Source organism: Gossypium raimondii, chromosome 8 (genome assembly GCF_025698545.1).
Source record: "Gossypium raimondii isolate GPD5lz chromosome 8, ASM2569854v1, whole genome shotgun sequence".
NCBI classification, from domain to species: domain Eukaryota; kingdom Viridiplantae; phylum Streptophyta; class Magnoliopsida; order Malvales; family Malvaceae; genus Gossypium; species Gossypium raimondii.
The window spans coordinates 30182546-30206185 of NC_068572.1; the positions used below are offsets into that span (position 1 = coordinate 30182546).

The 23640-nt window shown below is 34.5% G+C and overlaps 1 protein-coding gene across 2 annotated transcripts; it reads right to left on the reverse strand.

Moving 5' to 3' along the window:
• Window positions 1-18298: 18298 nt before the first annotated feature.
• On the reverse strand, window positions 18299-22896 carry LOC105791198 (protein IQ-DOMAIN 24). 2 transcript variants are annotated; one of them, XM_012619162.2, is made up of 4 exons: window positions 22411-22896; window positions 20262-20462; window positions 19519-19596; window positions 18299-19297 (listed from the first exon to the last, which is right to left on the reverse strand). In XM_012619162.2, exons 1-4 carry the CDS (start codon window positions 22756-22758, stop codon window positions 18554-18556), a joined length of 1371 nt encoding a protein of 456 aa, XP_012474616.1. In that variant the 5' UTR covers window positions 22759-22896; the 3' UTR covers window positions 18299-18553. The 2 variants fall into 2 exon arrangements, with proteins under 2 accessions (XP_012474616.1, XP_012474617.1); XM_012619163.2 differs by lacking the exon at window positions 19519-19596 and having other exon boundaries at window positions 22411-22891.
• Between the last annotated feature and the right edge of the window lie 744 nt (window positions 22897-23640).

A 23640-nucleotide genomic window follows, 5' to 3' on the forward strand; every position in this document is an offset into this window, starting at 1 on the left:
TGATGAGCATAATTTATAAAGGTTAGAGTAGAGTGATTATATTAATAACGAATGCTTGATGGAATATATGAGAGTTAAATTTTGTGGCTTTACAACCTCCACCACCTTATTCTCAAAGTCTTATGTAACGGAATATTCACAAGATTTATGTTGATTAAGCCTACAAAAGAGGAGCCGAAGAGTTTAGCGGGTGAATGGTTTGGAGGTAGACGAGGCTCATGTTGCTCGATCCCACACTTAATACAATCCGTGGTACGAGGATAGTCAAGAAGATCATTCAATTCAAACACGAGATTTGTAGACAACCACTTTTGTCCGAGCCCAATTGGAGGCCTTTGTTTTTCCTTTCTCTTTCTTTCCTTGCTGGGCCTAGCAAGGGTCCAAATAATTATTGTAACATCCCAAAATCCAGGTTAGAAGAAATTGGGTTTTGAAACCAAGAGTGATCATCCCTCGATTTTCAGTTTAGATTTTGGAAATTTATGACAAGTAAATTGATCTGGTTCAGTAGTAAGTGTTCGAGGTATGTGTGTGAGGTTCTGGGCTTGAATCTTATTTCTGGAAATTTTGTTATTTTGCTTAAACCCTTAGCTTTGAACATTGGGTTGATAAGTTAAATTCTATCAATTGATGTAAAGAATGAGTCTGTTGGTTCAATGGCTAAGCTTCTGTATACTCCTTGGTCTTGTGTTCGAATCTTGGCGAAAGCAATAAGAAATATTTTATTTTGAATTTTGTTGTATGGTAGTTAGTTTCGGTTGGTTACTTAAAACCTTCTAGAAACCTCCGGTGGATTTTTCTTTTCATTTTTGTTCTTTCTTTTTCTGTTATGTTTCTTCTGTCAGTTGTTCTCGATATTTAGTTCTTTGTTTTGGTTTCTTCCTTTCAAAGTGACATTTTCTTTTGTTACATTACGTTGCATTGATTTTGTATAGGATCTGACTTATCTTTCTAGGTCAATTCGTTTATCTTTCCTTATAACTTTACTATTAGTAATTACAGTGTTCTACGATATTATGATGTTTGGAGATTACATAGATAGTTGATTGTTGTTGTAATTATAATATGTTGAATGTATTCATTTTGACCGTGTTTATAAATGTAGCCTTTCTAATATCATCAACGTAACCTCTGGACATAATATGCATGTCTAGGTAGGGTTTAGGGTGTTACAATTATCATTACTACTACTATTATTATATGTTTTTTACAAATAAACAAGATTAAAAACAATATATATACATGAAATGAACTGAAATAAAGAAAAAATAGAGGCTTTTCACATTTTGTTCTTAAAAAAAAGGTAAAAAAAAACAAGAAGCATTCTATTTCTTTTTTTTTTATTCTTTTTTTTGCCATATACATATCTTGAGGGATCGGGTTTGAGCTCCGATTAAGGGGACATCACCAGAACATCGATCCTCCGCCCCTACGAGCCCTAAAATCCCTTTTTTCCCTTTCCCTTTCTAAAATAAAGGTTTTTCTTTAAAAAAAAGGCTTAATCTTGGGAAAAGTTTTGGTTTTTTTAAAAAAAAAGAGAAAGTTTAAATTTTTAAAAATAAAATATGTTTTTTAGTCATTTTAAAGCAAATTTTAAAATTTTAAAACAAAGTTTTGATTTTTTTCAACTATTTCGAAATAAAAGCTTTGATTTTTAAGAAAAGTAGTGAATTTTTTTAAAAGAAAACTTTGATTTTGTAAAAAAAAAAATTCGACCACCATATGCGGCGGCTCCACCACTAGAGGTTGGAGAGTCGTCGGGCTCTCCAGTGGTGGAGCCATGGCCAACATAGACGGAGGAAGATTTGTTTTAAATGAGGTTAAAAATGAAAGAATGAATAGATTTTTCCCATTTATAGATGTCAAAAATGGGTAATTTATTCTCACCCCGTTACTTTTTAAATTTACAAAAAATACCCTATTTTTTACAGCACCACTCTCACTGTCTGGCCTATTTACACCCGTAACATTTTTCTTTATTCAAACCTTCAATTTAATCCAAAATTTAAAAATTAAAAGAAAATTAATTGCTACATTTTTTCTCTGTCTTCCAGATTTTTTATCTTTTAGTCCCAAAATCAAGCTATGTCATTTTGCTTCCATCTTTATTAAATTATTTACACTTATATCTCGCCATTTTATTTGCATTTATACCTTATAAATTTAATGTCAATTATGAACTTTACTTTAATGTTTTATATTTATTCACACTTGTATAATTTTTATTTATTCCTATTTCGTCTTTATTTATTTTTTATGCTTTTTTACACATTCCCTTACATACATTTTAATATTATTTTTTATGTTACTTTGAGTCTTTTATTGTATTATGAATAACGTGTATTATTGTTATTATTATCATCATCATGTCAAGGTCTTATTTATTTTATTTATTTAAGTTTTCTTTTTATTATGTCTTTTTTGAAAGAGTTTTAACTTTTCATTAACTTTAACCAATTTAATTAATTTTCCTATTTTATTACTATTTGTTTTAAAATAGGAAATTTATGTCATTTTTCCATCATAAAAATGTTGACATGAAGTTAGTTAAGTAGGTGTTACATTTTAATGAAATCATAAGGTTTTTACATTTGGATTTAGGCTAGTCTTTAAGATCTTATCTACCATTTACCTTAAAAATATTATAAATAATATGATATATTTTTAGGGTTTTAAACCTAATTTAAATATCATATAGGATTCCTCTTTAGAATCTTAAATTAATATGTAAATATTCTTTAGGACTTTATTCAAGATTAAAACTAAAGATTTTTGTAGGTGAATTGTAAATTATGAGTAGGCCTTTCTAAGTATTTTATTTCGAATATTTTTAAGAAAGCTAATAAATGTTATTTAAGATATATTATTTAGGATTTTGACGAATTTAAAGCTTATATCAAGAATTTTAAAGGAAGATAAATCATAAATTAGGTATAGGATACTTTCGTAAGATCTTGATAGGTTCAACGTTATTAATTAAATATTTTAAAATAATAATAATAATAAAAGATCGAATAAGTTGTAGATGGATATTAATATTTCTCTTAATTTATTGGTAATTTCTAGATTTTCTTTTAGAATTCTAAAATAGAATTAATTTTAGGAATTGAAGGTATTTTACTAGAATTATTTAGGTATCATTTAGGGTTCCCGTTAAAAGTAAAAATCTATAATTTAAGTTTCAAATTAGATAAGTTTGGTGAACACATCTTAATTGAGTTACAAGTAAACCGGAGACATTTTCTTTAGATTTTTTTTATTTATGATTTCCATAAGATTTTAGCCTAGATTCAGACATTAATATGCTTAAATTAAAAAAAAAACCTAGCTCCGAAGACCCCATAGGGCTATCCCTGGATAGGCATTGTGGGGGTGCTATAACCTTCCCCACATGTAACCGTACCCCTGAACCCAAAATTTAGTGATGAGATCGAGTCTAGACTTTTAGGACTATTTTGTAGTATTAATTCTAGACTTTTAGACAATAGGAGGCTAACCAACCTAGTCCTAATTCGTTAGTGGCGACTCTACATTAATTTAGTCATCCGTGTCTAGCTTTTCTTACTAGGCCCCTATACTCTTATGCAGGCAACGTTATGACAGGATTGATACGAATTCATCTCGTACAAAGAACAAGTACTTTTCAGTAAAAATATTATTGCTATAAATATCACAAATTGGCTTTTTGAAAATTTTTAAACTTTCACTATAATTGAAAATCATTTTCTTAATAGGATTTTTCCAATATTAAATGCAATTCATTTATGGTTTCAATGGGCTAACGGAGGGACTGATTGGATATATATAATTAGTGCTCAAATAGTTTATAATTAACTTCCAACTTTTTGCCTGTAAATTATAAACTTATTTAGTCAGAAGTCATTCTACTAAAGTATCGTGGTTAAGCTCTCCCTTATTACATACCATTAAAAAAGTTACTTAACAAGTGCTCGTCCAATAACCTTACCATAAGTGTATTATCCTCATAGTATCTTCCTTAATCTCTTCATGGATGGGCTTGTTTGGCGGCCTCAATTCTTGCCCAATCATAATGTGATCACCTTTACGTGACCTTTCCCATCTCTTTCAAGGTTGTTATCTGTATTACTGGGGAGACTCTAGCCATTTGTTTTTGGATCATTGACATGAGCTGGCTCATTTGGTCGCAGAGTTTATCCATCTAGGACTTGAGTCGTCCGCACGTATCTTGGACTTGTTAAATAACCGTCTTCATAGTTTGCATCTCTCCCTCTAGTTACTCAAACCTTTGACCACATTTAGCATGGTCGTTTCCCACGGATCGTTGTTGCAGTGGTGGAAGTTGATAAAGAGGGTTTAGTTAGATTTTTGCTTGAGTTGCACCTCTTTGGTTACCTCCCCACTTGAAGTTTGGATGATCTCTCCAATCGGAGTTTGTTGCGTGTGAAATGATATGCGATTTTGTGCAAATATACACGTTGGTTCAAGTAATAAAGTAATGAGTGAGTATCTTTCCCACAAGGATCAGATTGAGGCACAACATTGGTCAAGTTATTGTAATATGGTTAATGTTAAGGAAATCATCCAACAAAATTTTGTGCATACAAAATGTAGGGCTAACTCCGTTTATATCGACAAGTGTCCAACCCATTGCTCTTTTAAATCATTCTAACACTTCTAACAATCTATCCTCTTGCTCAGGTGTTAGCTTCGTAGAAATTACAACTGGCAAAGTACTATTATTTCCCAAATACGCATATTTCAAATGTTGCGGCAGAGGCTTTAACTCTAGTATGGGAGATTCCTCTACAGATAGTTAAGGTGGCCTAAAAGATCAATCTGATAAATCTAGGGATTCAAATTTCTTCCCTGGCTTATCCACTATCTACTAGACTTCCATAAATTCACCAAACTCTTCAAAACTTACTATGTCACCTTGCTCCATCAAATCGTCTTTACTGTTAAAATTGTCGTAGCAAAATTTTGCGAATTCGTCCACTTCTATTTCTATCAACTCAATGGCGTGACATTCCTCATTCTCATCCATGCATTTTAGCGTATCAAACACATTAAAAGTAACCTACTGATCATTCACTCTCATAATTAGCTCGCCTTTCTGCACATCAATTAGGGTCCTGCCAGTAGCAAGAAATGGTCTTCCAAGAATAATTGATACATCATGGTCAGCTTCACATTCTAAAATAATAAAATATGTAGGAAAGATAAATTTATCCAACCTTACAAATACATCTTCAATTTTACCTTCTAGATGGGTGTAAGAGCGGTCAGCCAATTGCAACATCATTGTGGCAGGTCTCGCTTTCCCGATTCCCAGCATCCTGAAAATAGACAGAGGCATTAGATTTATACTTGTGCCTAGATCACATAATGATTTTCCTACATAATGATTTCCAATTGAAGATGTGATAGTGAAACTCCCTAGGTCCTTTAACTTTTGAGGTAACTTATTCATCAACATTGTTGTGCACCCTTCAATGACAGCAACATCTCAAATTCTCTCAATCTGCACTTCTTCAGTAGTATATCTTTCATTAATTTCATGTAATTGGGCATTTGCTCCAAATCTTTGACTAGCGGTATGTTAATATGGAGTTGCTTCAAAACCTCCAAAAGTCTTTTAAACGGAGTATCTTGTTTAGAATTATGGAATCACTATGGAAAAGGTAGAGACAGTCGTCCTTCTAATTGCTGATGTTATTTTGCTGTGGCATTTTTGTTATCAACCTGATCTGGTTCTGGCATAACATTCTTATGCTTACCCTTCCTAGATGCAGTATGCTTTTCAGATGGTTCTAGGATCTTTATCTGATTGTTACTTCTATTATCCTCTTCTACCGCGATATTGTGAACAACATCACTCAACTGAGTCTCGCTTCTAAGGGTGATAGCCTTAAACTGCTCATTACCTTGTGTTCTTGAATTCTCGGTATCACTTGGAAAATCTCCTTGTGCCCTTGAATTTAGAGCATTCACTATTTGCCGCACTTGATTTTCAAGCGCTCGAAGAGATGCCAAGTGACTTTTAAGTACAGCATCATTATTGGTCATATACTCCTTTAACAAAACTTCAATGGAACTAGAAGATGATGCTTGACCGTGTTGAGTATTTTTCCTCGGATAGGTTGAACATAACCAAGCGGTGTATTGTTGACATTCTTTCTTGCGGCATTGTTGAAATTTCCTGCACCTTGATTACCCCCAACTGAAATTCAAATGCTGCTTCCACCCTGAATTGTAGGTGTTGGAATATGGATTGCTATTTCAATTGGAATTACCCATGTAGTTTACTAACGCTGGGTTTGATGGGCATTCGTCAAACACATGATTTTCCCCGCAATAAAACACATGACAACTTTGGTGATTTCATCTCACGGTCTATAGTTGGATTTTTCATGGTTTTAATCATATTAGCTAAAAAAGACACATGGGCCATTAATGAAGTGATTGCATCAAACTCTATCATACCAGCAGCTCTCTTACCCATCCCAACTCTTGTGGTTAGATACTGATAATCATTGCTGGCAATCTTTTCCAAAATCTCATATGCTTCATTGTAAGTTTTATCCATCAACTACCATCCTCATATGTGCATTCAACCCATTATAAAAAATCTCCATTTGAGTCCAGTGTTGGAATCCATGCATCGAAAATTTCCAAATTAACTCATTAAATCATTCCCAAGTTTTATATAGTGCTTCATCCTCCAATTGTTGAAAAGATGAGATGTCTTTTCTCAACTTGGCATTCATAGTAGGCGGGTTATACCGTAGTAAGAATCTCTGGCAAAGATCATTCCATGATGCCACTGTTCCCGACGGTAAAGCATTTAGCCACGCTCTCATACGATCTCTTAAAGAATATAAGAATATATTAAGTCTCAAGATGTCTTCAGGAACACCCTGCTGTTTCAATGAATCACATACTTCTAGAAAAAGTCTTAAATGTAATCGTAGGTCTTCAGTGGGGAGTCCACCGAACTGTCCTACAGTTTGTAACATTTGAAACATTATCGATTTCAACTCGAATTGCTGAGCTTGTATATTTGGTCTAACTATCCCTGGATTCAGATCATCCAACATTGGGATGATATGCTCTCTAATTGGCTTATCTCGATCATCCACAACACGTCCAATGGGAGGATTTTCATTGCGATCATTTGGATTACTATTAAGATCATTCATATTTTGAACCATTTTTCTCAAATCTTTTCTCTTTCTCTACAAGTTTCTGTCAATCTCTGGATCAAAAAGGTATTTGGTGTTAGCATGAATGCCTCTTCTCATCACTGATGGCAAACCTATAAAAGTTAAATACACTACGTTAAATAAAAATACTAAGTAAAATAACCAAACCAACTTTCACCAAATTGTCAATCCCCGACAAGGACACTAAAAACTTGTCGCCTGTAAAATGATGTACGATTTTGTGCAAGTATACATGTCGGTTCAGGTGATAAAGTGATGAGCGAGTATCATTCCCATGAGGATCAGATTGAGGCACAAAACTGGTCAAGTTATTGTAATATGGTTAATGTTATGGAAAGACTGATGAATAAGATGCTATGGCAAACTAAGGTAAGTATGTAGTGATAATTCAAAGGAATGATGATGTATGTGATAGATGGAATTGATGGATAATTGGAAATGTTATAGCAAAAATCAAAGCAGAAATGTAATGACAATAATGAGAGTGATTATTTGAATAGAATGTAAACAAAGAAATAAACAACTAAATATAGTGTGGCAAAGTTACGACAAAGAATGAGGATAGAATGGTGTTGATTCGGAAGGTTGGGATTACCCAGAATCGACCCTTACTATCAATAATGCCTTGGAAAAATCATATCTACTTTACTATATAGAAGAGTTCGAAAATGGCCTGCCTCTCGCGAGAGCAAAACCTCGAGTTACCTTGCCCATGTCTATAGGTTTTTTAGATATCTTGCATGGGTTCCTTCTGTATGATCGTGACTCTATGTCTAGAGTCGACTAAAAGTGTCTATTGAATACTTGCTCATTTCATTTAATTTTAATCTAACCCTTTCAAAATTAGAATCAATTGATAATTATGCAAGAAGTCTTCTATGTCTAAATCTCATTTGCATTTTAATTAAGAAATAAGATATATACTACATCCATAAAAACAGTTTAAGGTTTCATCGAAAGTAATCCCAACCCTATGAGATTTAGCTCATGGGCTGGGAAATAAAATTCAAGACCAATATATTATCCAACATTGTGTTCAACTACTTTAATTCTGTAACACCCCTAACCCATCTCCGTCGTTGGATTAAGGTTACAAAGCATAACTATACGTTTGGAAACATTTGAACATTTTATCATTCAATAAAATTCAATCATATCATAAACCCTTCATATACATGCACATTGTCCCTAAAAAAAGTCCTCGAGGCCTTAAGAATAGTTTAGAAGCAATTCGGGACCAATTTGAAACAAGTCAAAAAGTTTAGGAAAAAGTTGTAAAATTTGGGAAACAATGGTCACACGACCATGTACCTTACACGGCTGAGACACACCTCGTGTCTTAGGCTGTGTAACCTTCGAACTCGGGACACATGGCTGTGTCTCAGCCCGTGTCCTCACCCATGTAACTCTCTGAGTAGGGTCACACAGTCGTGTCACACGCCTATGTGCTAGGCCATGCAACTCTCAAAATTGGCCCACACGCCTGTGTGTTAGGCCATGTAACTCACTAACTTACAACCTAGGGAAATCACCAGAAGACACACGGCCATGTTGCTAGGCCGTGTGTCTCACACGGTTGAGACACACACACGTGTCTCAGGTCATGTGGTTCCGAATTTACCTAAAATCAAACCATTCCAAGTTCATATCATACATGACCTGTCAACCCATTTAATCATACTTCAAGGGAACCTAAACATTTCCAAAACATACACCAAAATGTCATTTCAAAGTCCTAATACAACTAACCTATATACCATTCAAGGCACCTCAAACACATACAAATATCACCTACCTAAACATGTTCATATGCCTAATTCCATGCATACAATTGTAGATCATTTAGGTATTAAAACATACCTCAACCATAAAAGACCATTAACAAGGCATTACAAACTTACCAAATGAACCTTATATACATGCACTTATAAGTGACCAAAATGACATACTTGGTAAGACATTTCAAATTACCACACCACCATAAAGTTCGTAACATAAACAACCACATTACCATTACATAACATCCTATACATGTTAATATTGTCATTTTCCATATATACTAACTTAATTCAAATATGAACTAAAACATGCTACAAGTATCCATTTTCAATCCATCATCAATATACGAAGATATCCATATCAACAAGTACTTTAAAGTAACCAAAATCACATAACTTGGTAAGGTTTCAAGGTGTAGCAAACCAACAAAGCTTTCTAAATCTTATGCATACTAAAACACCATGAACACATGCTCCATAATACCATTACAAAGCATACTATACATGCCATTATAAGCCTTAGCCAAATTACTCAACAACTACCAAATTGTCCACTGGATAGTGTGAAAGATCTCCATCGAATTTTCAACCAATCGAGCTTCCGATAATCTATAAAACATAGGAAAGAACTATGTAAGCACATAATGCTTAGTAAGTTCGTAGAAAATGAAACACAACTTACCATTTCATTACATAACAATAGTATAAACATAATGTAACCCAAACCATGAGCTTGGCAAAACCCTAAACATCATCATCAATACAAAAGTTAGTGCATTTATACATAAGTCATTTGGATTAACCACATGATAAGTCATTTCCATATGAAAATACATCATTTGAATCATTTATCCTTTCCTTTAACATATGCATAATACTATTTGGAAACTTACCATTTCAATCTCTTTTCTTGATCGTTGAACCATCTAGAATATCATCGGATACTCAGAAAAGCTCACACGAAGTGTGCTTAAACATATAACTGTAACATTTTTTTTACATCATTGCTCACATGAGCTATGAAATGGGCCTACTCACACGAGCTGTGGATCGAAACGTAAGCTACACAATGTTGCTCACACGAGCTGTGGAGTATCCGCAACAAATGCAAGACCTCAACCATCGGTAGGACATTCAAAACTAGCACCTAAAATAGGAAATCCCTAATGACATGTCATTTCTATCCTACAAATTCCTAAGGTTCAACCGGGACTCAATAACCATCATAGGATTGCATTGGATATAACTGTTCAATACCATTATAAATACATAATAACATACAATTAATAACATCAATATAATAATCCGTACGTAGTCTATCTTGATCTAAATAGACAAGTTCAATCCACTTAATATCTCTAGTATTCAATTTAGTCCATATTTCATATTTATGCAAAATTACCATTTTGCCCCAAATATTTTAACTGTTCACAATTTAGTCCTTAAGCTCAAATCATGCAAATCAACAATTTTATTCAAATTTCAATTCAACCGAATTATTCACTATTTCTCTACAGCCCATACACGCTGTTATTTCACACCAAGTCCTTGTACTTTTATCACTTTAACGATTTATTCCTTAAACATTAAAATTACCGAAAATTACTTTACAAAAAAGTCCTATCTAGCAACCAGGCTTAATAATATTTCATAAAACTTCAAGAACACACTAAATTCATTAATGGCATAATCCAAAACATTTGAAAGTTTTACAAATTAGACCTTGGGTTAGCTAAATCGAGCTAATACGAGTTCAAAATTATAAAAATCACTAAAAACGAACAAGATTTACTTACCCAATCGAAGAACACAAGCTAGGCCAAAGCTTTTCTTCTCCATCCATGGCTTTTTCAGTTTTCTTGAATGAGTAAAGAAGATTATAGCATTTTTTACATTTTGTTTTCTTTTTATTTAACTTAATTACTTATTTACAACATTAACCTTTAAATTACACTTATAATATAACTAACACATGTCCATAATTGTCCATCACATATATATGGGATAATTACTATCTAAGGAAGGTTTAATTGCACAATTAGTCCTTCAATTAAATTAAATTTCAACTACATAAACTTATTTACAATTTAATCCTAAACTAATTAGGACTAAAAGAGCAGATAGCCCAAAAGCTAGGGATTTAATCATGTCACCATTGCTTGGACTTTTTTACCACGGTTTAATTACCATTTTGGTCCTTTTTGCATTTTAAATCTATAGCGATTAAGTTTTGCATCATTTACAATTTAGTTCGTTTTCCTTAATTAACCATTTAAACGTTAAAATTTCTTAACGAAACTTTAATACGACCTTAATAACACTCATAGATATTTAATAAAATATTTATGGCACAGTTTATAGAAACGAGGTCCTGATACCTCATTTTCTAAAACCACTTAACTTTAGGGTCTTACCACTTAAACCAAATTATTCATTCATATAACATAAATTACCATTTCAAAAATAATTTTAATACCATATTTGATTCGTAAATATTAAATAATAATATTTACGAACTTACTCATCAGATTTGTGGCCTCGAAACCAATGTTTCTGACATCACTAAAAAATGGGTTGTTACAAAGTCAATCTTTTGAAGGAACACTAATGGAAATAACGGAAGAACTTAGGTAAACAACTTTCGCTTGCCTTGTCCACACTTCGGCAGCACAACGTCCTGTGATGGCTAAGAAGGACTGCCTTCGACTTCATTTACTTTGCGTAGCCGAACCTTTATTCACGCCTAAGGATCTCTCCCACTTTTTTGTTCGCAATTTGTGAGGTTCCCTTCATCGGCTTTTATAGATAGATTAGGCTAGGGTCAGCTAACAACTGTCTGCACTTTGCCTTGACAAAACTTCACTCCTTTATTTCCTCATTCCAAAACATGTTCCTGCCACACCAACACACAAAAAACTCCACCGCAAGTGATTAAAAACACCTAATTCCAACACAATCCAAGTCCTAATGCAATATTAAAAATGATAACTAAAATGTCCTAAAAAGAAGCAAAATGTACTTAAGTAATTAAAGGCATGAAATATAACTCTTTTCATAAGTTATCAGAGTTGTAGGTATTTGAACAGGGATCTCGGCCCTTATTATTTATGTAGTTTTCCTCATTTGGTTGGTTTCCAGAATAGGGCTCCATTTTAGTTGGCTTGACATGTGTTTCCAAACGGTTGAGCTTCTCTAAGATTCGTTTGAATCTATCATATTCGTTCTGTTCCTTCACAGCTTTCACCATTGGTGGTTTGTATTGGTACTTAAATCTCTCATTAGGCCACATTTATGAGTTCATAGATATATCCTCAAAAATTTTTTAGGCTCAATCGTATGTATAGAACATGAGAGATCTACCAGATGATCCATCTAATTTAGATTTGATGTGTCCGTCAACACCATTGTAGAATATTTGGATCTGGAGCCATGCTTGCAGTCGGTGATGTAGGCATTTCCTTAACATCGTCTTTCAACAACTCTAATCACCTACGATTTTTGACTCAACTCAAAGCAACCACAACAATATTAGCTTTCCCCGGGTGATAGTCGATAATCAAATCATAGTCTTTCAACAACTCTAACCATCTACATTGTCGTAAATTCAATTTTTTCTGGGGCATTAAGTATTTCAAGCTTTTATGGTTGGTGAAAATATGACATTTCTCTCAATATAAATAATATCGCCAAATTTTCAAGGCAAACAAAATAGTTGCAAGCTCCAGATCGTGCATCGGAAAATTTTTCTCATGCAGATTCAGCTGTTAAGAAGCATAAGCTACAGCTTTACCCTATGCGTCAAAACACAACCTAAACCACTAAGTGAAGCATCGTTATATACCACAAATTCTTTATTGGATTTTGGTTGAGTTAAAATGGGAGCATCGATAAACATTACTTTCAACTAATCAAAGATCTATTGACATTTATCCGACAAGACAAATTTGACATCTTTATGTAATAATCTCATCATTGGAAATGCAATTATCAAAAAATCTTTAACAAAGCGTAGATAATAACCGACCAAACCCATAAAACTTCTTACTTTAGTGATGTTTTTCAGAGGTTTCCAACTAAGTACAGCTGAAATCTTGTTAGGATCAACTCGTATACCATCTGTAGATACCACATGACCAAAAAACCCGACTTCTCAAAGCCAGAACTCACATTTGCTAAATTTCGCATAAATTACTTTTCACGCAATGTTTGCAGTGCAACACTCAAATGTTAGGCATGCTCAGCCTCATTTCTTGAATTGATCTATATGTCATCGATAAAAACAACAAAAATTTGTCTAAATACGACCGAAATATTCTATTAATCAAACCCATGAATACAGTTGGAGCATTTTTTAAACCAAATGACAAAACTAAAAATTCATAATGTTCGTACCTAGTTTAGAAAGTTGTTTTCGGCACATCTGAATCTTTAACCCAAAGCTGATAATATTTGGAATGAAAATCAATTTTTGAAATCATTGACACACCTTTCAACTGGTCATACAAATCATCAATGCCGGGTAATGGATATTTGTTCTTAATCATAACTTTATTTAACTGTCGATAATCAATGCACAATCTCATCAACCCATCCTTTTTCTTTACAAACAAAACTAGCGCTCGATTAATAATCAACGCTTGATCGAACAAACCCTCTATCCGATAACTCTTGCAACTATACTTTGAGTTCTTTTAATTCAGTTGGTGCCATCCTATAGGGAGAATTCGATATTAGAAAAGTTCTTGGTGCCAATTCAATAGCAAATTCAACTTTCTTGGTTGGTGGTAACCCTGACAACTCTTCTGGAAAAACATCAGCAAAGTCACATACAGTCAAAACTAGCTCAACTTTTGATTTTGAAACTCTAGTGTCAAGAATATATGCTAAATACGCATCGCATCCCTTTCTGATAAGTTTCTAAGCTAATAAAGAAGAAATAATGTTGGCAGCACTATCAATTCTGTCCGTTTCCATACTGACCAACTCAGTATTCTAACATTCCAAAACAATTTGTTATCATCTACAGTTTACTATACATCATGCAAGGTCAACTAGTCCATATCAAGAATAACGTCAAATTCATTAAATGGCAAAAGCATCAAATTAGCTGGAAAGTCACAATCCCGAATTCCCAGTTGATAATTCTTACAAATCTTATCAACTAAAACACACTGGCCTAGTGGATTAGTTACCTTGACCACATATTCAGTTTACTATACTGGTACTTTCTTATCTGTTACTAATGCAATGCAAATATACGAGTGAGTTGACCCTAGGTCAATCAAAGCGTAAATAGTTACATCAAAAAGAGAAAATGTACCAGCAATGACATTAGGTGCTGAAGCATCCTCTCGAGCTGGAATTGCATAAGCCTTAGCAAGAGCTCATACCTCATATCATACTGCAGTGTTTCATTCCCTTTCTACTGACTCCAATAATTCTACAGTTTTTAGGTTGCCTACCTTTTGTAGTAACCCCTGATGTCACATTTTGTGCCTTATCTTGATTAGATCTTTAAAGACAATCTCTAAGAAAATGCTCTAAAGAACCAAACCTAAAACAAGAACTTCTTTCAACTGCCACTCTCCAAAATGATTTCTGCTACAATGCTTACACTCAGGCTTGTTAGCATTCTGAACACTACCGACAATATCTATAGAGGTATCTTGAGGTCTCAGATTACTTTGCTTTCCTCGATCTCTTCCACAATATCCAAATAGGATTTATAATTGACTTCAAGATTTTTCATTTTCTTTGAGGGAGAGGAATAAGATTTACCCAAGTTCCATTCACCGGTGTCGCGAGTCTTTGAATTACCCTTTTTCTTCTTTTCGCTAATATCTTCCATCTTCTGAGCTCTATCAACTAACACGACGAATTCTTCCACTTCAAGTCCCTAACAAGTAACTGAATTTCTTCATTCAAACCTTCTTCAAATCCAGTACACATGGCAGTTTATGTCGGAATTAATTGAAGAGTATATTTACTAAACCAAACAAATTTCCTTTCATATTCAACCAATGTCATGTGGCCCTGTTTTAACTTGAGAAACTCTTTCTTCTTATTAACAAGATATTTTTGATTGATATATTTCTTTTGAAATTTAGTCGAGAAGAATCCCAAATCAACTGATCTTTCGGTACCACTGTAAACAACGTGATCCACCACTAATAAGCTTCTTTCTTTAACAACGAAACAACACACCTTAAGTAATATTCGGGAGAAAACATCAATTCATCTAATACTCTCAGAGTATTTTCTAACCAGTACTAAACCTTTTCTAGATCATCCCTAACTTTTTCGCGAAATTCCTCAACCCCACACTTATGAATTTTATCAATAGGAGGCATATTAACTCGTACCTATTCCAAACCTTGGGGAATAAGGGGTATCAGTTGAGGTACAAGAGAGGGTGCAAGTTGTTGAGCCATTAGATTTGTTTGCGTAAATTTGGTAAACCAATCAGTTATCATACGGAAGAAGGCTCCATTGGCATCACTTCTCAAGCCCACAGAAATGGGCACACTCTGAGCAGCCTCATGTACCGAGCCTAAATTATTACTCTTGACTGCATCAGAATTAGCTCGGTTGGATTTAGACGATATCTTTTATCTAAATGAAAAGCTGAGTCAAATCGAGTCAGGAGACATCACACTATCACAAATTATAAGGTGGCATGTATTTCTAGACTCAATACATGTTATGTTTAGTCCAAGAACCGACTATATCATAGCTCTGATACCACTAAATGTAACACCCCTCACCAGTCTCCGTCACTAATTTAAGGTTACGATATTCTACTATACAAAATAGAACAAAACCATACTATATCAGAGCAAAATATTTCTATGCAAATGTTAACAATATTAAACGCAATTAAAATCATAACATTCATATCCTAACGGTGTTAAATTGAACATATTGAAGTTATAAACCAATTTAAAATAAAGGAAGAGCTTAATTAAAACATTTAAGAAAAGTAAATTAAAATTCTAAATAAGGGTCACACAGCCGTGTGATAGCCCAAAGTCATGTAGAACAATAGGACATGGTCGTGTTGACTAGCTATGTGTAAGGACTTAAGCCGTGCGTAAGGAGGCACACTGCCATGTCTTCAGACCATTTAACAAACTATGTCCGTGTGTGCAAATTGGTACCTAAAATACACAAACCACACGGTCGTGCCATACACGAATGTATGGCACACAGCCGTGTGTCAAGCTATGTATCAGCCCGTGTGCACCTAAATGTCACCTTTTTCGACAAATTACCTAAACCAATTTCTTATGTCACAAGGAACATTTTTTCCAACATTCAAACTTGCACAAAACTCATCAAAACATGTCAAAAACAATACATTTTTATTCATCCTAAGTGTCTAACCAATATGCCACAATTGGCACCTCAAATCATGTATATATACAAGCTCACATTCATGAATCACCAACCCACATACATATGCTTATCAACAAAGCCATTGCACCTTATCATATACCAAACCAAATTTACAAAAATGACCAAAACCACTTACATATACATGAAAATATTTATATGCCAAAAGTACCAATCAAACAAAGCACCACAACAATACTTACATAAACAAAACATAACACAACATGAATATATACATATGAACTTTAAAACACCTAATACATGCCACTTATAACCTATACCAAAATGATAAAAATTATACCGAGTCGTTGAATGGATAGTGTGAGCTCCGACTTAACTTCCAACCGACCAAAAACTTTCAATAATCTACAAGGAAAACAAACACGACGGACATAAGCAAATCATTGCTTAGCAAGTTCATACTAAATTAACATCAACTTACTGTATATAATGTAACTTAAACATTGTACAATTAATTTCATAATCAATATCATGATCCTAGCACGATCCTACGAACCCCCCTACTTAGCCCTCATTGCCCTCAATGTACAAATTAAAATAATGATAAATAGAAGGGTCAAGTGTACTCCCCATGTATATTCAATGGGTCGGAAGATGGTGGGAGGGATCACTTTGTAGCATGTTGAGAAAGCTTGAGATGTTGGCTTTCATTGTTTCGAGGTGAGCTTCAATGCGATGAAGTCGTTCATCTACAGTAGAAGGTGGTTGCCCCTCGTTTTCTCTAGTAGCTGGATCGTGTCTTCGTCAAAAGACTTTATTTCTTCGAGCAATTCCTGTACATGAAATATAACGCGAGAAAATGTATTAAAAAATTCAAAATTAAATTAAGTAAATAAAGATAAATATGGGTTACCTCCCCTAAAACGCTTTTGTTTAATGTCATTTTAAAAAAGGTTTAGTTAATCATGAAGAAAATCATGTTTTGAAAATGGATTTGTTGAATTGTGGAAGATGGAAAAGGGAAGGGCCTTGAAAAGTAATTAAACCAAGAGAAGGTTGAAAGTAAATAACAAAAATTGAAAGAACAGAATAGAGGAGTGACGCGGGAAGGGGAAAGAAAATAAGGAGTTTGATTATTCCAAAAGCTAAGTGTGTTCAATTAGTTGTAGCCACTAGGTATTTATACACACTTTTTGTACTAAAATTTAGCTAAATTTTTCCTAAATGTTATCACTAAATAATTCTAAATTTAAAAATCAAATTTAAACTAGAATTTAAACTAATTATAGAGTTGTAATAATATAAAAATCTTTCAATCTTTATCCAAATACTTTTAAAAAATCTTCAACCCTTCAAATTTTATTCACTCATTTTTGAATTTTCGTCTTTCAATTAAGCCCTCCTTTTTGCTTTTTGTTCCAATTTAACCCCTTTTTGTAAGAATTTTCATTCCTCATAAGAAAAATCTAAATTTAATAACATTTTATTTGATAATTAACAAAAAATAAATATATAAAAAATACGAATTTATCTTGCTATCACTCGTTTTCAAACTTGACAAGACCAAAAGAGTATCCACACTAATTTGTTATTCGAATTGCACAATTCAACTTGATTTGATCTCAAAACTCGAATTATTTATTCGATTTAACTTGAATAATTCGAATAACCCAATTCGATTAACTCAAAATTATTTTATTTTTTCAAATCAAATCAAATTTTGCTCACCCCTAGTTTCACTTTCACTTTTTAGCTTCGCTTTGATTTGTTGTGGATGATAAAAGGAATGTTCTTACTGTTCAAAATCCATATCACCATGTTATGTAGCCACTTCAGACAAGAACAAGGAGGCCATTGAGAGAAGCTGCTAATGGGTGGATATATTTAAACCCCGTGAATGCACTGTGGGAACCGAATCCCATAACAGACATAATGACAAAACCATGCCAAATTGTAAAAATATTAAGACACGAACCAATCATCTGGATTAAGTTAAGAGTTCTGCTTCACAACTATATAATACAAAAATGCAATCTAAATTCATGGAGTGGGAACTGAACTGCAAAGCTTAACATTTTCAGCAAACGGCAGTCGTGTCATGCTGTTTCGGACCTGTAGACCACTGTAGATCTAAGTTCGTAACATCACAGTAATTTAATTACAGCCCTAGCACAGCACAGCAGTGCCTAATCACACACGAGGAAATAAAAAGGGGGGTCATTGCCCTTGGTGGGCACCAGCAAGCTTATTCAAGCAATCAGATGCTAGATTATACCTGTACCTATAATCAACATGTTGAGCCGGATCTCTTTCTGAATCCCACAACCCCTGAAAGGTTCTTCTGTTAGAACCATACTTGTCAAACTCTAGTCTCTGCCTTGGGGCACTCTGAGACCGGTACTTAGCCCGGAATGATTCCGTATTAGCCATGTAATTTGGGTGACCAGAAAATCCACTTAAATAGCCCCATGAGCATTCACTCTTTGCGAAAGGACTTCTTCTAGCACTACTTCCAGGTCTTGATGATGATGCAGAAAGTACTTGTGGGCTGTTGTCAATATCAGCAGTCCTTAAAATTGCTTTATCTTTCCTTCCAGGATGTTTTAGAGAGCTTAATGGTAAAACTTCTGCCGAAAAGTTATCTGGTATCTGATTCGAACCTTTTCCTGACTGTTTTCTAGGGGAGCCATATGCCATGTAGCTCTGGTTATAATCAAAAGCTGAGCCATGCTGAGATGTCCTAAAGTTCCGATTACATGGTGGGCAGTTCAAGTTTGGTTTCCAAGTATCTACTTCAAGGATTTTATCACTCTTCGCATCATCAGCATGCCTATGTATAAGCGGAGAATCTCTATGGTTATTCCTTAAGCTTTCTTCCATCCAATTGTCCAACCAATTCGAACCCATCCGTGCTTTCTCTAGATTGATGGTGTCCATTAGGTTTGAATTTGAACCACATCTCTGCATGAGAAAGAAGGAAAATTCGAGACTGATACGACTATCCAATTTTATAGCCAGTGCACTTAAATTCGTTATGGAGTAAGGTCCAGTGCTCAACTGATCAGGGAACCATACCTATGACTTTCAACTCATGTCTGAATCTAGTTAACCCTAACAACCCTAGCATCAAAAAGTTGAAGAATTTTGGAATCTGCAGTGCCAAACTGCTAATTAAGTAATACCTTAAGGATTGAGGACCCATCATATTTAGTACTACAAACATGAAGCTGGCATTCATCTTTTAAAGAATGTGCATGGACCTGCAAGTATATGTAGGAAAAAGTACGAAACGAACAGAGTGAACATACAGAAAAGTTATTCTCAGTAAGTTCACATACTATTCCTCCCTACTGTAAGTTATACTACACTGAAATGGTAACTTCCTTTCTATTCAAATTATAGACTCAGCTCGGTAAATTTTGTCTAGACCAGAACGACAGTCATCCATTTGACCACAACTAATCAAATTTTGTAGACTAATAGCAATCGAACTCCACTTAAAGATTTTCAAGTTAGATCAGCATAAGGCTAGGGTTGATCCTTATGCTTGAAACTCAAGCCTTTGGTCAATGACATGCCATGTGCATTCTCAAATTTTCTTTATGAAGAAGCAATTTGGAAGCCAAAAAAAAAGAAAAAAAGTTTATGTGGCTTTAATCGTGTCTTTTAAACAGTGCCTTTAGTCAATGCAATAAAGTTCAAAATAAAGTCCTCCATAAAAATACCATAACTTTAAGTTTTGGTAAAACAAGTGGTACCTCAATATTTTAATCCATTAGTGCTTTAGAAATCATGTGAGCTTAAAGAAAGCAGACGAAATGCCATGTTTTTAGCCTAACACAAACCGCCTTCAAAATCATGTTTATATGGGAATAGAGAAATTAAAATTGTGACTGAACATCAACAAGAGTAGAGGTCTGCTTACAGCATGCCGTGAATGGGATATCTTGCAGGTTGAATAGAAAGATTTTGTCATGTAAGAACGACTAGCACGGGCTCGAGCTTGAAGTCTGACCAATGTTTGCATGCGTCTGAGCATGTCTGCTGTTTGCTTCCTCACAATGTGACCTCTCACCAGTGCTTGAAGCTTCACCAATGCTTTCAAAGCCCTCAGTGCCCTCCGTGCCTAGACCAAGTGCCAGCAAAAGTAAAAGATCCAGCATCATTTCCATAAGAGACTATCCAAAACCATTCAATACCAACCAATTGACCGAATGATAACCCTTGTAAGATCTTTGCATAAGAAAAACAAAAGAAAGAAAAACAACAGACTGGCATTTCTTTAGTCCTGCCAGAAGCTAAAGCATGTAATGATGCATTAGCCCAGAGATTCTAAAAAATTATTCATACCAGACCGACATTAATCCGGAAAAGAAACAGACAAATTGATAAAATCATTATCTATAGTGGAGTAACAGAAAAGAGAACAGCCTCTCCCACCTAGAGATCATACTAAATATTTCTTTTTAGTATTAACCAAGACTTTACAGCTTTCCAAAAAAGTTTAACTCTATTGTTTAATGAATAGGAATCTCAACAAAGTAACTTTGTCAATTAATTATTGCAAGCTGTGTTCATCTCATATCTTCTCCTCTAAGAACACTCCAGTTATATGGAAAACGTGAAGGAGGCCAAATGCAGTGAATAGTCATGCATGTAACACCGGGAATGCACAAGGCATGGAAAAGAAACTTTAGCTGTTCTCTTTTCTTCATGACTTTTCATTTTTTTCCCTATATCTGTGAAAATAAGGGTATGATGGCATGATCCTACTTATTGAAATGAGCATATTCGTCTCGCATAACTTTAATGTATGAGTTCAAACCTCAATAAACATTGAACCGGTGACAAATTTAAAATACAGGAATAGAATCTAAAAGAAATTCCAAAACTAACTAGCTTTCAAAGGAAAATTAATAATGAGTGATAAAGTTAATGTTATAACATATAAAAAGTAGCCATCTGAGTTGGAAGCATTATTTCAGTTTTGGTAGAATATGAAGATAAACATTATCTAGCCTGCATGTTAATAGTGAGAGATGTCTCAGAAAGCGAGCAACCAACTTTGGCCGAATATTTCTATAGAACAACCATTTGGGCAGAAATATTTTTGTCTGAATTCTTCTAAATCTTTTAACTGCTAGTCTTTAAAAACCAGTAGGAGACACGAGGGGAAAGACCAGATGAATTTAGTCAAACAAGTCTGTTGAGTATTTCAAATGGGTTAAACTGTGTATTTATATAATATGGTTACTATTTATAGATAAATGCATGTCAATACGTACTATACTCTAGGACTGACACGTATTTTCTAGATGTGAGTTCATTTATATAGTGGTGCAAACTCACGTAATGCGGTCTCATAGAAGAGTACGAGCATCTTATATGCAAACCCAAAGCGCACTAGGAAGCACATGACGTCACACATACTCAATATGAAGTAGAACACACGTGTGGAAGACTTCCACGTACGGCATTACAATTTTGAAGGAATAAATGGACTTTTTTTTTCTTTTAAATAATAAAAATAAGGAGAGAGAGAGAGAAATGACGAATAAGACAGTGAAGATGGTTAGAATGGTTTTAGAGGATAACGGGGAATCGCTTCTCGTCCCTGGTGAGTTGCTACTTGTGAAAGAAAAGCCTGATGGCGAAATGACCACCTTTCGTTGTCGGCGTTCGTTACTGGCCCTTTTCAACACAGCTTTTTTTTTTCTTTGTTCTTGTTTCCTTCTTCTTCTTATGGGACCATCCATTCCCAGTTGAAGCCTTTGTCAAGATGGGTGTACCAAATACACTCTCAAAGCAACCTTCTAAGCATCTTTAAGCTCTAAAAATATTTTTTTTTAAAAAGGGGGCTTTTCGAGGTGTTTTTGAAATTTATAAAGGTGCAAGAGGGCTCAAAAGAATACCAACCACAGCTCTGTTTCCAGTTGAAAAAACTAAGGAAAATAACTAACAAGAATTCTTAGCCATCATCGGCAATAAATGAACCTAAAGCCCCAATTTAGACAACGTAATAAAAAAGTTCAAGCAAGAATAAAATAAAATTTAGAACAGAAGAAAATACTAACCAGATAACCTCGAAAAGCGGACTGTATCTTAACAGCCGCTAGTTCTTGTGGGAGGCGTCGGTTGCTCCCATCGGCGCTGCCAACACCACCACTTGTCAGTCTAACAACCTCAGCCGCCGCATGCGCTGCAGCCAGAGCAGCCTCAGCTACAGCAGCAGTGGCGGCTGCTACTGCTATGGCGCGCTTGTTGGCATCCAATGTGCCATTGCATGGACCAGAAAGGGCATCAAGATGAGAAGTCGAAGACGTGGGATGGGAAGATCTGGTAAAGCTCCAACGCCTCCTGTCTTTGTCGGGGCGTGGTTGGGCAGGCTTCTTGGCGCCAAAGAGTCGCCGGAAAAGGCCCATGATTCATTGCCTGTGAACTAGACGAGCACTTGAAGGCATGGTTAATTGTAGTATAAGCATATTTTTCTTTTGTGGGTGAAAAAGAACGAGAGGAACAGAAAGGAGTTAAAAGGGAAGAGCCGGAGAAACTTGGGATTTTGTACTCAATGAAACGAACCACAACTCACAACACCCAAACGATACGCGTCCCTAAGATATCATGTATTACACGCGCCTGGGTTTGCTCAACATTCGGAGTGAAATAGGAAAAAGTCAAAAAAATATTTTAATTTTAAATTATTTGAATCGAGTTAATCGAGTTATTTAAATTAATTTAATATTTTTAAATTTCAAATTTATGTTGAGTTGAATTTTTGAATTTGATTAACTCAAATAATTCGAATAAATCGAATATCATATTATATTATTTTAAATTTTAAATTTATATTATTTAGTTTAATTAATAATTATTTTACATTTTTCTCCCCATATCCTTTTACTTCCTCTCGTCAGCCGCACCATTTTCATCCTTCTTTAGTTCTTCTTCATCAGTTTATGAGGTTAGGCAAATCCCTCACCCGTTTTCGGTTTCTGTCCCTCACCACAGCTATTGCTACTGGGTGTTGTTGATACCATTGTTGTAAAATTTGTTGTTGTGGCCAGGGATTTAAATTACGGTCGCGGTCGTGTTTTCGGTCGCGTTGCGTTTATCATGGTCATGACATAACAGACGCTATTATGCGGTCATCATGGGTATCGCGGTCGTGAATTTTTTAAAATTGGCACAACTTATTGTAAAACATAGTAATTATAATTATAATTATAAAAAAGTCACTTTTAATGATTTTTAGAGTGTTTTCTAACACTTATGAACCTTTATTAATACGATATGAGAACACAACT